The 16578-nt window shown below is 50.8% G+C and overlaps 1 protein-coding gene across 1 annotated transcript in view; it reads left to right on the top strand.

The window, feature by feature from the left end:
- Window positions 1-3434: 3434 nt before the first annotated feature.
- The window catches only part of LOC107106706 (sodium/nucleoside cotransporter 2-like), a 17290-nt gene continuing 4146 nt past the window's right edge, over window positions 3435-16578 (top strand). The window contains exons 1-11 of the mRNA XM_015406886.1: window positions 3435-3568; window positions 4500-4588; window positions 6502-6691; window positions 8525-8666; window positions 10036-10149; window positions 11226-11303; window positions 11698-11778; window positions 12202-12282; window positions 12503-12628; window positions 13386-13516; window positions 15094-15264. Coding sequence (XP_015262372.1) covers window positions 3435-3568; window positions 4500-4588; window positions 6502-6691; window positions 8525-8666; window positions 10036-10149; window positions 11226-11303; window positions 11698-11778; window positions 12202-12282; window positions 12503-12628; window positions 13386-13516; window positions 15094-15264 — 1337 coding nt within the window. The remainder of the gene's footprint in view (window positions 3569-4499; window positions 4589-6501; window positions 6692-8524; window positions 8667-10035; window positions 10150-11225; window positions 11304-11697; window positions 11779-12201; window positions 12283-12502; window positions 12629-13385; window positions 13517-15093; window positions 15265-16578) is intronic.

A 16578-nucleotide genomic window follows, 5' to 3' on the forward strand; every position in this document is an offset into this window, starting at 1 on the left:
GAGCTACTGCGGCTCTGTAAAAAACACTTGGCATACTCTGTGTTCACGATTACCAGTATGTGACGTCAATACAAATCCAACAATGATTGGTTGGATAGTCTTTCTTTGTTCCTCCTTTTGTGGGGCTACCTTTTCTGCGCATGCGTTGCATCGCAGTCCGTTTCCAAAGACGCTTGCGCCCTATGACAATCCCGTTCTACAGAGATGTGTGGAGCCATTGTGCACGCGCAAATCTTTAGCTTCGGATGTTCGGTTCGAAACAGAGCGAGGAAAAAATTAAAAAAGTAATGCGAGGCGCAACATGCCAAGAATAAAAAAAATTCCCACATAAAATTGGACTGAGACTAAAGCGAAGGACAGCATGGATTTCCAGCTAAACTTAAAAGCCTCCATAGTTTATGGGATAAAAACGGCATCGCTCTATCCCTTGGAAACTCTATGGTTCATCCCCTTCCCCCTTTATCTCACATCCGTTGGTTTTGTCATTAGTTTACACCGGAAATTCCTTTGAGGAATTCCGGGGACGCAGGAAATAGGGATCTAATTGTCGAACGACCTGCGACCCTAAGCCGCCTAGGGCCGAGTGCGCATGCGGGTATAATTCCCCTCTGTTCTGTTACAACAGCCCCACCCCCCTTCACCTTTCACGCGCCTTCGCGTTTGAAACGCAAAGCGAGGCGTGGCCGTTAGGTGAAGGGGCGGGGCTAAAAGGAGACGCCCAGCGCGCATGCACATTCTGTCCAGCTGTTCTCGGTTTGCAGAGATGGAGGAAATGAGGATTTCCCCCGGGAGCTTGGTAACCGCCTGCTCACTCTAGTTCTGCCCCTTTGCCTCAACGACGAAGTGCCACGTTGAGCACTCCTTCCCTGAAGGTGGTACAGTCCTTTCAGGGCAAGGGACTACACTGCAGGGCCAGTTTGTACAATCAGCAGAAGCTGGGGATTCTCCAGTTTTTCCCAGGCTGTGACATCTGCAAAGCAGGAGGTTCCGTGGTTTTACTTTGTTGGGGTGGGGAGGGAAAATATACACTTCCCTGCATTGGGAAAAGTCGTGTCTCAGGTGGATGGGTTAGGTTTACTTACTGGCCATGACGATTAAAATGAACCGCCTGATCTTGAGGCATTCCCAGGTGGCATGGCCTTAATACAAAACTACACAGCTAGGAGTGGTGTATGTGGTCCTCTGCACCCCGTTTTATCCTCACAACAACCCTGTGAGGTATAATCTGACCAAAAGCTAGGGACTCACCCAAGCAATAGAAAAGAGCAAGAGCCCCATAGCACCTTCAAAACTAACAAAATATGTGGCACGGTAGGAACTTTCCTGAGTCACAGCTCACTTCTTCAGATCTGAAAAGAGCAAGAGTCCAGGAGCACCTTCAATATGAACAAAATTTGGAGCAGGGGAGGAACTTTTGTGAGTCACTGCTCACTTCTTCAGATCTGAAAAGAGCAAGAGTCCAGGAGCACCTTCAAGATGAACAAAATTTCAAGATGAACAAAATCTGTGGCAGGGGAGGAGCTTTCGTGAGTCACTGCTCACTTCTTCAAATACCTGCGTTAGATACTCTGTGTTAGCTTTCAAATATCAGAAGAAGTGAACAGTGACTCATGAAAGCTCCTAACCTGCCACATATTTTGTTCGTCTTTAAGGTGCTCCTGAACGCTTGCTCTTTTCTACTGCTACAGACAGACTAACATGGCTACCCATCTTGATTTATCTACCAAGCAAGTTCAGCCAATTAACTTCATGGCACAATGAGGATGACCATTAGGTAGCCTTTGGATGTGTTCAGTTCATGCTCCACAAACTTGCCACTTTGAAAACTCTGCGCAAATGACACTGATATGGATGCCACATGGAGCTGAATCTACATGGAAGCATTTCCAGTGGCTTCCGTAGGTTGGCAAATAATATAATAAGCACCGCTTTGAGGTGGCGCATCTTGACATGGGATACAGTTTTCGTGCGGGGGCAGCTGAGCACCTTCCACACTCCCAACGATGGAGTGGTACAGTCCTCTGCGAGGACTGCATTGCTTCAAACAGTGATCTTTGCTTTAACTGCAACTTTTATAGTATTATGTTTTAATCTTTTAGACTGTGTATCTATGTGTTGTGAGCCGCCCTAAGCCCGCTTGCGGGATAGGGTGGGATATAAATAAATAAATAAATTTTGACAGGATGCAGAAAGGAATCCTGAGACTGCTGAGCAACCTCCGGCTCAAGGAGAAAGCGGTGCACCATTCAATCCATTCTTGGCCAGGTAGGGCAAGTTATTCCCAACATGGCGCCCAGTAATGTTTCCTCCTTCCTTTCCCAAAACACCCCTTCCCAAAGCAAAACCAGTCCTGGTTTTCTGCCACCTCACCAGTGCAGGAGGTGCTTCACCTTTGAGGTTGTGGGAAGTGCCCATCAGAAATAGCTGCGTTCATCACAGGATAATGCTTGATTTAGAACCTCTCGATATTAGGCTTACCAAGTACCTTGAATCAGCGGGGGACACATACGTCTTGTCAGGAACATTCCCGCGCGGAAAACAAATGCGCTGCACCATGCCATTGCCCAGACGTGACGCCAGCATGCTGGGCACGTAGCTGGGCGACGCTCTGGCAATGGAGCTGGAAACTCGAGTTTCCAGCTCCATTGCCAGAGCGTCGCCCAGCTACGTGCCCAGCGTGCTGGCGTCACATCTGGGCGACGGCATGGTGCAGCGGGGATGTGTTCCACTGAGGGATGTTCCGGCCGGGAACCATGTGTCCCCCGCCGATTCGAAGGTAGGTACTTGGTAACCCTACTCGATATTCTTGGGTTAGCCCTCTCGACAGCCATTGTGTGATTGGTCCTGCCTCCCTGTGACAGCCATTTTGTGGTGGTTCCCCTTTCTGTTCCAGAAGTTTCCATGGGTTCTAGAAATGTGGAGACCCCTGAGGAATAGAACAGTATGACTGAGAAAAGACCGGGAGAAGCTAGAGCATTGGTACTGAGAAAGACGTTGATTTTGTAACCGTCCTTTTAAAAATTGGGGGCTGCTGGGTGGAAAGAGAGACGCCTTCATGAGGGCCCAGACCTTGGGGAGGTGAAGGCCAACACCTTGACTTGCATGTGGAAACAAACAATGAGGGCAGGTGTGATTGGGTTTCTTTGGCCGGAGTACCTATAAGGAGTTTGGCCAATGCATTAGCTTTCAAATGGTCTTCAATAACAATACCACACAGAAAGCGTTATGGTCAGGGGGTTTTTTCCTGGGGGAACACGGCAGAACGGAGTTGCAGAACCTCTTTGTGGAAACAACAAAAAAAAAGTTTTAAAGTTCATGATACTGTTTCAAAAATCCTGTGTGTTTCTCCTTCATTTCACTCTGGAGAGTTCCAGCACCTCCTTTTTTTTTTTTTTTAAACCTGGTTATTGTAGCTGAATTTAGAGGTTACCAAGATGCGTCTCGGTGGCAAAGTCTGTCTTATTGGGAAGAAGGAGCTAATGACGATGTTCCTGGAACTGGTAGCCACAATCGCCAAGCTAGGAGTCAGCCTGCTCTTTCAAGGGGAATGCAACCCCATCCAGAGCAGGTTACCCACCAGCTTCCCAGTCCAGGGAACGTCTCCAACTTATCTTGTTTCTGTTGAAAGGGCTCATCCTCTTCCTGTGCTTTAGGGAGCTTGGCTCTCAGATAGCCTGTCTGGCCAAAGCAAATCCCGAAAAGAAAAACAATGCGATAACTTTATGCAGGGCCAACTGAAAGAACACAAAGCATTTTGCAAGCGTTCAATTTCAACAGAACTCTTCATCAGGCTGAATGTTTTTTAAAAAGAGGGGTGGGAGAGAAAAAAAACCTTTCCAGCGCTGATTGTAGGTTGTCTGCATCCTGGGTTGCCAGCCTCCAGGTGGGGCCTGGAGATCTAGGACTACAACTGATCTCCAAACCACAAAGATCCGTTCTCCTGGAGAAAATGGCTGCTTGGGAAGGTGGACACGATGGCATAGACCCCTCTAAGGTCCACCCACCATAAGCTACACCTCCAAATCTCCAGGAATTTCCCAACCCAGAGTTGGCAACCCTGCTGCATCCTGAGTAGCATACCAGGCAGTCTTGAATACACTGGGTATGGCAGTCATAGAATCACAGAGTTGGAAGGGACTTCCAGGGTCATCCAGTCCAACCCCCTGCACAATGTAGGACATTCACAAATGCCTCCCTCATCCATACCCCCAGTGACTGCTGTTCCACGTCCGGAAGATGACAAAAAAGCCTCCAGGATCTCCAGCCAAACTGGCCTGGAGAAAAATTGCTTCCTGACCCCAAAGTGGCGATCAGCATCTCCCTGGGCGTGTTAGAAAGGGCCACGAGAACTAAGCACCAAGTCATCGGAGTGCCCCTCCATCCTTCTTCGAGGGGGAATGCCATCACCTCTCTAGCAGGTCCCCCTGCATCCCCAGACCTCCCCGACAGCCCGTTAAGAGCCACACGTCCTTTGACCGTTTGGTGTGATTCCCTCTCAGGATCTGCAGCCCCCTTGACAAGGCACGTGACTTTTGCAAGACTCATTCTGAGATACTGCGTAAGATCTTCTTGGGGCTTCTCGGTGCAGGTGAGATTCTCCGCCGAGGTACCTTCTGGAAAGCACGGGAGAACTGAAGTGCGACAAAACTGGGGGGAGGGAACGCTATTTTGGCTCATTCTTGATTCTTTCTCTTGCAGGCCCGTCTACGGTGAGGCATTTCGCCGCTCTGCTCCCTTAAACGGGAGGCATGCCCCACAACAGCTGCTGGCCCTCCCCCCTCCTGTGGCATTAATCTTGCAACCACCCCTCTCCCTCCCCTCCTCCAAGGTTTCAAGGGCCCTCCAGCTGATCAGCGGGCCCTTTAAATCTTGCAGGAGGTGAGGGAGAGGGGCGGATGCCTGCTGCACACCTTCCCTGAGCTCCAAGCGGCACATTTAACTTTAAATGCTGTTTTTCTAAAGGGGGGGGGCTGCCCAAGCCGGATCTCCAAGCTGCAGAATCGCTGCTAGGAGATCAGGGAAGGCATGCAGCTTCCCCCTCCTGGTCCTTTAACTGGGGATGCCAGGGATTGTACCTGGGACCTTCTGCATGCCAAGCAGAGGCTCTACCACTGAGCTGGAGTCTTAGAACAAGGTCTTTCATATCACCTCCTGCCTGTGCCACTCCCCAAAGGCAATACCAGTGTACACAGTCTATATTGAAAACAATTATTTACAGGCTACCATTTGACTCAACGCACACTATAGAATGAGAAAACAATGAAATCGTAATTTTTTTAAAATGCTAAAAATAACCCCATGATCACCAAATTAGAAAATGCCAAACAGCATAATACATAGAACAAAAAATGCAATAATTTGCTTTAAATGGCCTACATTTTTTGGCTGTCCTAGAATCCTGTTGCTGTTATAAAAATGCCCCCTGGAGCAATTCCATTTTACTGTAGCACCATTTCCTTTACAAAAGTGGCATTCGAATCAGGTCTGTTTTGATATGAACCAAATCTCCCAGTAATTGTAACATTGCTTTTAAGGCAATAAAAGCTTTTTGAAGGTCTTTTTTTTAAAAAAGTCCATTTAATGGGCAGATCAGCAGCTAAGTACAAATTTGGTGGGCTGGTAGCTTTTGTGAACTTGTGGACTTATGCAGGAAGTGGTGGTGGCTACAAGAGGGGATTGGGTAAACATATGGAGCAGAGGTCCATCAGTGGCTATTAGCCACAAGGTGGAGATGGAACGCTCTGTCTGGGGCTAGTGATGCTCTGCATTCTTGGTGCTTGGGGGGGCCACCCTGGGAGGGCTTCTGGGGTTCTGGCCCCGCTGGTGGACCTCCTGATGGCACCTGGGTTCTGGCCACTGTGTGACACAGAGTGTTGGAATGGATGGGCCATAGGTCTGATCCAGCATGGCTTCTCTTGCGTTCTTATGACTTACTTGCAAGGCCGTGCCACAGTAGTCTGGACATACAGAAGTCAGCCCCGATCTTAGTGGCTGGCTGGGGAGAGTCTGTTTGATGGGTAAATGGGAGAAATACCAGCCACTGGCAGGGCTCTTTTTGTAGAAAAAGCCCAGCAGGAGCTCATTAGCATAATAGGCCACACCCAACAGCAGAAACATATTAGCATATTAGGCCACACCCTGACAGCACAGCTCATTAGCACATTAGGCCGCACCTTCATGTTACCAGAAGTGTGGTTATCCAGCCACACCCACCTTTTGCTTGTTATTCTGTTTACCTTGTTTGTTGTCAAAACCCAGGGCTTTTTTTGTAGCAGGAACTCCTTTGCATGTTAGACCCCTAATGTAGCCAATCCTAATGAGTTCCTGCTGTTGGGTGTGGCCTATTATGCTAATGAGTTCCTGCTGGGCGTGGCCAACTTGGGAGCCAGCCGGAACTCCGTTCCTGTGCGTTCCTGCCCAAAAATAGCCCTGCCAGCCAGTCCCGTGCTGTTGACAGCAGAATTGATCCTCTGTCCGTGGCCTTATGTCTCCCCTTTCTAGCTTACGTGGTCTTCTTCATTGCGGCCTGTTGGCTGGACTTCCAGCGGGCTTTGGCTTTGGTCATTCTAACGGTCCTGGCAGTCCTTCTCGTGACTTATAACTTGGTGCAGAAATGGTGGGGGACAAAGATCGTCCAGTCACTGAGCCCCGTCGGGAGATGCTTCCAGAGCTTCTGCCCCTGGTTGAAATGGTAGGAACCGGCTATTGGGATATTTGGTTAATACAGAAGAGTTTTGCCCGGTCATAGAAGCGCAATACTGAGTGCAGTAAATGCATCTCCCAAGGAATATATTGCAAAGAAGGAAAACTTGCATTTCTTCAAGTAGACCCAGTTCACATTCAGGTTGCAGTTACAAGAAGAGAAAGGAGCCTAATCTAAAGAGTACTTTCCCTATCACAGCTGGCCAGCATGAGGGCATCGTCTCTGCAGGAGAGACCCACAGAGACTTGTGTCTCCATGGAAGGCCATGTAGAGAGAGGGAGTGGACAAAGAGGGAGAGAGAAAGAGGAAGGGTCAGAGGGCAGCTCCCAGGTTGCAACAAAGAGAGGCATCCCATTGAAGGAGATAACACCTGTACACGCTGAGAGTGATGTAGCGCCCCCCAATGTCCCGGCATGCTGAGTCGCTCACTCCAACAACAGTTTGCCCCACTGGTCTGCTATGTGCTGTTTTGTGCACAGATAATGCTGGTCCAGTCTTTGCCATCATCTCCTCACTCAGACCTAGAGATGTAAAATTTCTGGAAATTTTGAAGCTCAGAAAAAAATCTGGTTTTTTTCAGGGGGAAACGGAAATTTTCGGAAAAATTGAAAAAAATGCTACATTAGCATTTCTTTTGTCTTTTCTAGATTGAAAGTCATCTGTTGCTTTAGGAACATAAAATATGACTTATGGACATTGTTACTTGGCATGAAATTATCACAACTAGCATATTAAAAATATAGTGGAGCCAAACAATTATTATGAACAGAATACCCACCCACATGCAAAAACAAAACTGAAACCTTTTTCTTTTCTTCTGACAATAGCACCTCCTAAAGGAAGAAATGCATCTTGTTCTTGCATTGGAGAGTTCAGTTTGTAACCTAGGACTTGCTTGTCCTCAGTGCACAGAAATTAGATCAATCTGATACCATATATATATACACACACACACACACACACCCCATATATACCATATATATATATATATACACACACATACACACACACACACCATATATATATATATATATACACACATACACACACACACACACACCATATATATATATATATATACCATATAAATAATTTTTTTTCTTTTCTTTTTTCAATTTTTCCAATTTTTCGGAAAAAAACAAAAAAAGCTTCAGGAAAAAAACGGGGGGAAACCGTTTCCCCCCCGAATTTTTCCATTTTTTTTCTGAGCCTTCACATCTCTACTCAGACCACAGGCTGGCTCTAATTGCAGCAGAGCAAGGTTATCTTGCCAACACCGGGTGCCATCTTGCTGCTGCCTGATCATTCAAGATGGGCCTGAAAATACTGCAGACCACAGTCTGCATGGGTTTAATGCCTGGGCACTTCCAGAACGAATTCCTGCCTGCGAAACACTCCAAAGTCGTTTCCATGATTGTGGCATTTCAGACGCAAATCTGTAGGAAGCCATCTGGACTAACAGAGGCCTGAATACGGTGGGACCTGGGGACCCCCCAGAATTACAGCTCGTTCCCCAGATGACAGTGATTAGTTCCCCTGGAGAAAAGGGATGCTTTGGAAGGTGGACTGTATGGCATTGTACCCCTCTGGGATCCCTGTCCTCCCCAGGTTCAGATCCCAAATCTCCAGGAGTTTCCCAGCCTGGATCTGGCAACCTTACCGCCCCCCCAACTCCTGCTGGTGGCCAGGGGGCACCTGGCAACCTTAGCATCTCACCCTTTGGCACTGGGGTGTTTTCTTGGTCCTCTCTTCCTCCTATGTGACGACCATTCCATCGCCACGTGTGTCCAAGTGTCCCGATATGCTTTTTTTCTTTCCCAGGGTGCTTTATGTCCTCATTCTAATTGGCCTCATCGCATTCCTGGTTTTCGACGTCTCCAAAAGAAAAGAGCAGCTGGTGTCGCTGGGGGGCTTCGGTGTGTTGGTCCTGGCCCTCTTCCTCTGTTCCAGACAGTATAGTGCTGTAAGTAGAGCCAGTCTGGTGTAGTGGTTAGGAGCGCGGACTCTAATCTGGGAGAACCGGGTTTGATTCCCCACTCCTCCACTTGCAGCTGCTGGATGACCTTCGGCAAGCCATAGTTCTGTCAGAGCTGGCCTTTAAAAGAGCAGTTTCTGTCAGAGCTCTCTCAGCCCCACCTACCTCACAGGGTGTCTGTTGTGCGGAGGGGAAGGAGTTTGTAAGCCGCTCTGAGACTCCGAGTGAAGGGTGGGGTATAAATCCAATCTCCTCCTCCTCCTCCTCCTCCTCCTCTTCTTCTTCCAATGCTGGAAGAACCAGGTTCACCCTGGGGCAGATTTTTTGGGTGCCGGATATAAACTCGCCCCCAAGGGTGTAGACTTTCCAATTTCCCAGGGGGGGGGGGGCTGGGGCTGGGCCAGAGGCATTGATTTGCTAGGAGCAAGGGGGGCTCCCGGGGGGCTGAGCACCTTCCTGAAAATTTCGGCGGGGGCTGACGCCCCGCCGCCCCCACGAAGATTACGCCTCGACTGTCACTGTTTCCTTGGTGGGCGAGTTCCACAGATCAGTGGTGTGCCAGCTCCCAGGCCAGCTGTCCCCTCCCTCCCAGGCATTTGGCCGAATGGTTCAAGACCCCCCCCCCCGCAACCTTCTTCAGCCTGCAGGCACCTTTGGGATTTTGACCCAGGCTGGTGCCGCAACCACAAAATGGCTGCTACGGGAGGCAGAGCCGATCACCAGATGTCAGGGATCGAGTTTATCCATAACTCTGACAACAGGCATTTAACATTTCGGGCAGAAGCTCTGTTTAACGCGGTGCCTTTTAAAATCAACATATCGTTGCATACATACAAAATAAATATACTTTGGGGACAAGCTAAGAAACCCTCATCCAGCGGTGTCTGCGTTTTGCAGCAAAGGGAAAAAATGATACTTTGCATAAAGCCATTGTTTGTGTCACAGCATAGATGTCAAAACACTTTCTAGCCCTGACCAGGGTAGCCCAGGCAAGCCTGCTCGTCAGGTCTCAGAACCTAAGCAGGGTTGACGCTGGGAAGTACTTGGACGGGAGACCTCCTTGGAATACCAGCCATCGGGAGGCAGGGGCAGGCTTTATTCAGCCACTTCTCTGAATCCTCCAAGCCCCCAGTAGGGTTCAGTCACTGGAGGTCGCCATGATTTCCAGGTGTGTGCACGCACGCACACAGATATAAAAAATACCCCCAACCCCCCCCCCACGTTCTAAAAACACTTAATGGTGCCAGGAAAGGTGCCAGCAGGCACCGTAGTGCCCCTGGGCACCACATTGGGGGACCGTGGTCTCGCTGCTTTTGTTCAGAGTTTCCTTTCCTCTTGTGCTCGTGCCGGATTGCAGGTGTCCTGGCGGACCGTGTTGTGGGGGCTCGCCCTGCAGTTTCTCCTGGGAGTATTCATCATCCGGACCAAGCCTGGATTTGAGGCTTTCCAGTGGCTGGGCAAACAGATCACGGTACGGGGGCATCATGACCTGTCAAACGCCTCTACCCTTGGGGGGGGGGGTATTTTAGAGTGATGGTTTTGGCCTGAGAATTGTCTTGGGTCAGGGTGGGAGGTGTTGTGAAGATGTTAAAGGCAAATGTGTAAACAGGACAGGAAAGCCGAGGAAGTCCAGGGTTGCGACACAGGCAGGCAACGGCAAACCGCCTCCAAACATCTCTTGCATTGGAAACCCTACAGGGTCCCCATAAGTCAGCTGCGAGCCAGTTTGGTGTGGTGGTTAAGAGCGCAGACTCTAATCTGGGAGAACCGGGGTTGATTCCCCACCCCTCCACAAGCAGCTGCTGGTGTGACCTTGGGTCAGTCACAAGTTCTCTCAGAGCTGTTCTCTCAAGGGCAGTCCTCGAAAGAGCACTCTCAGCCCCACCTACCTCACAGGGTGTCTGTTGTGGGGAGGGAAAGGAGATTGCAAGCTGCTCTGAGACTCCGAGTGAAGGGCAGGGTACAAATCCAATCTCTTCTCTTCTTGACGGCACTCTCCACCCCCAATTCAGGGGCCATCCTCTAGTTGCTTTTCAGGATCACACCGCACATCTGGAGTCGCGCTCCCAGAACTCCAGCGCCACATATACTTCTGAACCTTCGTGAGGATTCCAGCTCTAGTTTCCTCCTTCACCCTTTTGACCTGTTAACTTCCCATCTCTTCACCTCCTGCCCATCATAGGTTCCACTTAGCAGCATCTCCGTTTCTGTTCCCTGATCTCTGCAGCAAAGAAACCTTAGGGACAGTGAGATGGGTAACATAAAGGAGAATGTAATGATAAAGGGCACCTGGTCTCTGGAGGTGATTGTGTCTGTTAACAACTGCAGGGGTGTCCAACAGTGCTCCTCTAGAGGGGAACCCTGAATTTCCGTAAAAGGTGCCCATCGTCCCAGGCTGCTGATGTTTCTTTATAATAGATCCTTTGCAATTAAATACATACACATTGGGCATTCTCCCCTGCAAAGGCAACCCTGATTTTGTACAGCACTCCGTTTTGGGCCAATCAACTCTTTCAACTCTGTTCACCACCAACTTTTCCGTTACAGATATTCCTCAATTACACCCGGGCCGGTTCCGGCTTCGTCTTTGGGTCGAGACTCATCGAGGAATCCTTCGCCTTCCTGGTCAGTCTCAAGAACCGTTTGGAAGACGGTGCCCTTTGATCCTTCCCAGGGATCACTTCTGCCACTGGGTCCTTAGAACGAGAGGCTGGCTTTTCACTGCTCGGCTGGAGCGGTCCTTCCCTGCGAGCTGTCACCTGAGCAAAAGACTTGTACTGAACCTATCCCAAAAATGGGCCAGAGGAACAGGTTGCATAATTAAGTACCTGGCTGCCGTCTGTTGGACGATGCAAAACCTGCTTCTCTTTGCAAGTCCGGGTTACTAGGTTGGTTCATGGCGCCCAGCAATTATCTGCCATTTCTGCCTCCTGGATCTGTGCCAGGCTTCCTGCCCAGCTGCGATATACATGCTCTGTTGGCATGGAGCTCACACATGCTGGGCCTTCTCTGTCTCCAGGCTTTGCCCATCCTCATCTTCTTCAGCTGTGTGACATCAATCCTCTACTACCTGGGAGTCATCCAGTGGGTGATTTTTAAGGTAACGAGTCTCCGGGCCCTGGAAGAGAGACTGTCCAGCCCTACTGAGCGCCTGAGAGCTCCTCTGGCATGCTGGCCGGTTGAAACTAGCTCGGGGGGGGGGGGTTGGGGTGGTAACTGAGCCCGAGGCAGGATAAGAATCACCAAGAACCTACCTCCTGAGCAGTGTTCCCCCCAAGCTGCGTCAGTGTGAGCGAGTTCACAGTTTTTTAGCCTCTGGCTCACACCCTTTTGTCTGAGCTCGGGAAGGGTGGCTCCGGAGCAAAACTAATTTACAAAGTAGCCAAATCGCTGGCTCACAACTTTAATGCCAGTGGCTCACAAACCAGACGTTTCGCTCACAAGACTCCACGTCTTAGAGGGAGCACTGCTCCTGAGTCACGGAGAGATGGTGGATACGTCCCGCTGGCCTTCTCTCCCACAGATCTCCTGGCTGCTGCAAATGACCATGAACACAACCACCGCAGAGTCGCTGAGCGTAGCAGGGAACATCTTTTTGGGAATGGTAGGCCTTTCCCCCAAACACCTGGGCCACCCTCCTGCTCCAGGCGTTGGCAGATGAAAGCATTTCCCGTGCCACTCTGGGGCTCCGGCTCCTAGGAGTTACCTATGGTGCTACAAGGAAGTGCTCTATGGCTGCTGCTTCCAGACGCTGTTCCAGCCCACTCACAAGCGAAGGGGCACCCCTTCTTCTGGAACCTGACTGCCTTTTTCCTGCCCCGCAGACGGAGGCTCTGCTGCTCATCCATCCCTACCTGCCAGAATTGACGGGCTCGGAAATTCACGCCGTGATGACCGGCGGCTTCTCCACTATCGCCGGCAGCGTGATGGGAGCCTACATTTCATTCGGGGTGAGTGAGCAGGCCGCTCAGGGCTCTGGAAGGGACCCAAAGGGCCTCCGCCCCATCCTGGGGGTGGCACCATCTAGTCCTGTGGGAAAACTCTCCCAGGAAACAGTTAAAGAGGGTTTTACTCATTTTTTTGCTTGTTTTTTTAATAATGCAAGCATGTCTGATATCCAGAAAAGTCGTAAGCGAGCGGAGAGGCAAACCCAGACCTTTCAAAGTTATAGAGTCCAGCGGCACCTTTAAGACCAACGAAGTTTTATTTAAGGTGCAAGCTTTTGTGTGCACAGAGTGTGCGTGCACACAAAAGCTGCCACCTTGAATAAAACTTTGTTGGTCTTAAAGGTGCCCCACTGGACTCTAACGTTGTTCTGTTGCTTCAGACCAACACGGCTGCCCACCTTGACCAGACCTTTCATGTCCAAGTCAACTCTTGCTGAGTTTCCATCTTTTTCCTCTACTTCCTGGGGTGTTGGGTGGGGGCCTGCTGGTGCCCATGTTCGTCTCCATCGAGTCACTTCAACGACTTTCCACACCGCTCCGCCTCTTCACATTCCTTCTGCTTACTCCTGACTGCCGGTCCTCCTCCACCTCTCCACATCTCTGTGGAGTTCAGCTTTGCTTCTACGCAGCATTCCCCACCCCCCCAATTTGGTAGAGAACATGCCTGGACCATCTCAAAGCCCCACCCCCGTAAGGCCCGTGGGAAAAAGACAGAGGGCACCTTTGCTTTCTGTTCACTTGGATTTGCCTCCTACCCCAGGTAGACGCTGCGTCCTTGATCGCAGCCTCTGTGATGGCTGCGCCCTGCGCTTTGGCAATGGCGAAACTCGTCTACCCGGAAGTGGAGGAGTCCAAGTTCCGGAACATGGAGAGTGTGAAAATTGTCTCTGGGTAAGCGCAGTTGGGGGGGGTGAAGACAGAAGAGGGTATTGTGGGGAGGTGGGGAGAAGTGTAGAGGTCAGGGCCGGCATTAGCATACCCTGAGGTGGGGCAGCTTCCAGGACCCAGGTCTTAAAGACATTAGGGAAGCCATGTTGGATCGGACCAACGGCCCAGCCCATCCGACACTCTGTGTCACACAGTGGCCAAAGCCCAGGTGCCATCAGGAGGTCCACCGGGGGGGCAGAACTCCAGAAGCCCTCCCACTGTGGCCCCCCAAGTACCAAGAAGACAGAGCATCATTGTCCCAGGCACAAGAGCATAAGAGAAGCCATGTTGGATCAAGCCAGTGGCCCATCCAGTCCAACACACTGTGTCACACAGTGGCCAAAGCCCAGGTGCCATCAGGAGGTCCACCAGGGGGGCCAGAACTCCAGAAGCCCTCCCACTGTGGCCCCCCAAGCACAAGGAATACAGAGCATCACTGCCCCAAACATAAGAGCATCAGAGAAACCATGTTGGATCAGACCAATGGCCTATCCCATCCACCCCAGGTGCTTCCAGCGGGGCCCACATTCCTACCCTGCCAGCACGCCACTCCATCTGCTTGGTATGCTGCCATCCATGCTCCCTGCCACATGCACCGCCTAGCAACGCTGGGGAAGGGTGTGCAGGTGGGGCGGAGTGGCGGCGTTTTGGGCGGCCACAGGAGTGGGTCTCCCCTGCTGCATGCTGCCCAGTGCCATCAAGGAAAGGGCAGGTGGGAGGGCTTGCAGGCAGAGGAGGGGCAATTAGGGAGGTGGTGGGTGGGAAGGGAGATGCCCCTGGGGGGAGGCTGGTCATGGGCAGAGGAGGAGAGGGGGCCCCCAAAACCCGGAAGCAGCCCTGACGCAGGCCATGCGATATCATCAAGCCAGCCCACGTGTAAGAGGCAAGAAGAGCTGGCTTTCCAGAGGGAAGAGACAGAAGGCAGGGGAGGAGCCCCGAAGTTGGTGTTCCCTTCTGACACTAGCCAAGCCCTCCAGCCTCTGTCAAATATTATAGACAGCCAGGTCAGAAATTACCGCTTGACGTCCCTGTTGGAAGCTTGCCAGCTGTAACGGTTTACAAAGATGGAGGAGTCTGCTTGTTTCTGTCTTGACCTCATCCTTCCAGCATTAGGTACCCAGGCAGGAAGACTGCAAAACCACTCCTTGTGCAATCCCTAGCCAGTCCCTTGAAAGGAGGCGAGGAGATTGGATTTATACCCCCCACCGTTCACTACCTTAAGGAGTCTCAGAGCAGCTTACAATCCCTTTCCCTTCCCCTCCCCACAACAGACTCCCTGTGAGGTAGGTGGGGCAGAGAGTGTTCTCTCGAGAACTGCCCTTGAGAGAACAGCTCTGAAAGAACTTGTGACTGACCCAAGGTCACGCCTGCAGCTGCACATGCAGGAGTGGGGAATCAAACCTCCAGGTCCCAGATTAGAGTTCACACTCTCAAGCGCTACACCAAACTGGCTCTCGAGCTGTGCGAGCGTCCCTTTGTAATCGAGGTCCACCTGCGAACCTCCTGTCTTTTCTTCTCTTTTCATGGGCACCTTCTCGCAGGGAGGAGCAGAACATTCTCGAAGCTGCCAGCAACGGGGCCGCAATCTCCGTGGGGCTGGTTGCCAACATTGCAGCCAACCTCATTGCTTTCCTGGCGATGCTGGCTTTCATCAACGCCATGCTGGCTTGGCTGGGGCACATGGTCAACGTGCCGGGGCTCTCTTTCGAGGTACGCACCCCCCCTTCCCAACACAGCCAGGGGCCTCCTGAGTCCTGGGGGAAATACAATGAGACAGCAGAATAAAGAGGAGGGAGTCACTGCCAACAGGTATCCTTCAAAGGAATCCAAAAGTTCCTCCAGCTTTCTCCAAACTCGTTTCTTTGCTAACCCTCCTCTGACTGGTTTTTATTTCTTCATTATTTATTGATACATTTGTTAGCTGATCCTGGACATTTATTTGCTGCACAAGCCCTCAAATGCCCGAAGCTGAACGCTTGCAGGGCGCGTTTCTTTGGAAGCAAGTCCTAGCATTCAGTAAGGAGTTCTTGTAAACAAGTGACCACAGTCCTTACGCGTAAATCCACATGAATGGCATCAGACATGGATGCAAGAATGGCAGTCCCACCAGGCGGACTAATGAGAGCAGAGCACACGTGCCATGGCTCAGCGAGAGAGCCTCGGCTTGGCATGGAGAAGGTCCCAGGTTCAACCTCCGGTGACATGTGTGCGCGGCATCTCCAGTTAAAGGGATCAGGCAGCAAGTGCTGCGAAAGACCTCAGCCTGGGCTTCTGGAGAGCTGCTGCCAATCTGAGTAGACAATATTCACCTCAGTGGATGGTTCCGATAAGTCGTGTGATCGAATCCCCACTTCACCCAGAATTATGAATGGAAGGAAATGGTGGTGGGGAGCAGACCCCTTTGCCTTTCTTCATCTTCTCTTTTCTTCTGTGCTATTATTAGCTTGAATACCTTACCCTAAATCTCAAGCACATTTTGGGAAGGGATGGGACAGGAATGGAGGTACTGTTGAAGTGAGCGACTCAGCGTGCCTGGATACTGGGGAGTGCTAACATCACTCTAAGGGTGTATAGGTGTTATCTCTTTGAATGGGATGCCTCTCTTTGTCTTCACCTGGGAATTGCCCTCCGACCCCCACTCTCACTCACTTTGTCCTCCCCCTCTCTCTACATGGCCTTCCATGGAGACACATGTCTCTGCAGGTCTCTCCTGTGGAGACAATGCCCTCATACTCCCACACACGATGCCGGGCAAGCTGGCCATTTGTGATAGGGAAAGTGCTCTTTAGATTAGGGTTCACTCTCTCCTTTCAACTGCAACCTGAATGTGAATAAGTGTAAGTTTTCCCTGTTTTTTGCAGTATACTTCTTGGGAGATTTATTTACTGCACTCAATATCACGCTTCTATGACTGGGCAAAACTCTGCTCTGTTGACCAAATGTCCCAATAGAACACGGCAGGGCGGGGAGATGTCCTGGGTTAGGCAGGAGTGGGGAAGCAGCCGGTTAGTTAGCCCCGGGATTTG

This window comes from Gekko japonicus, unplaced genomic scaffold, assembly GCF_001447785.1.
Source record: "Gekko japonicus isolate JY-2015 unplaced genomic scaffold, Gekko_japonicus_V1.1 scaffold1207, whole genome shotgun sequence".
Classification (NCBI taxonomy): Eukaryota; Metazoa; Chordata; class Lepidosauria; order Squamata; family Gekkonidae; genus Gekko; species Gekko japonicus.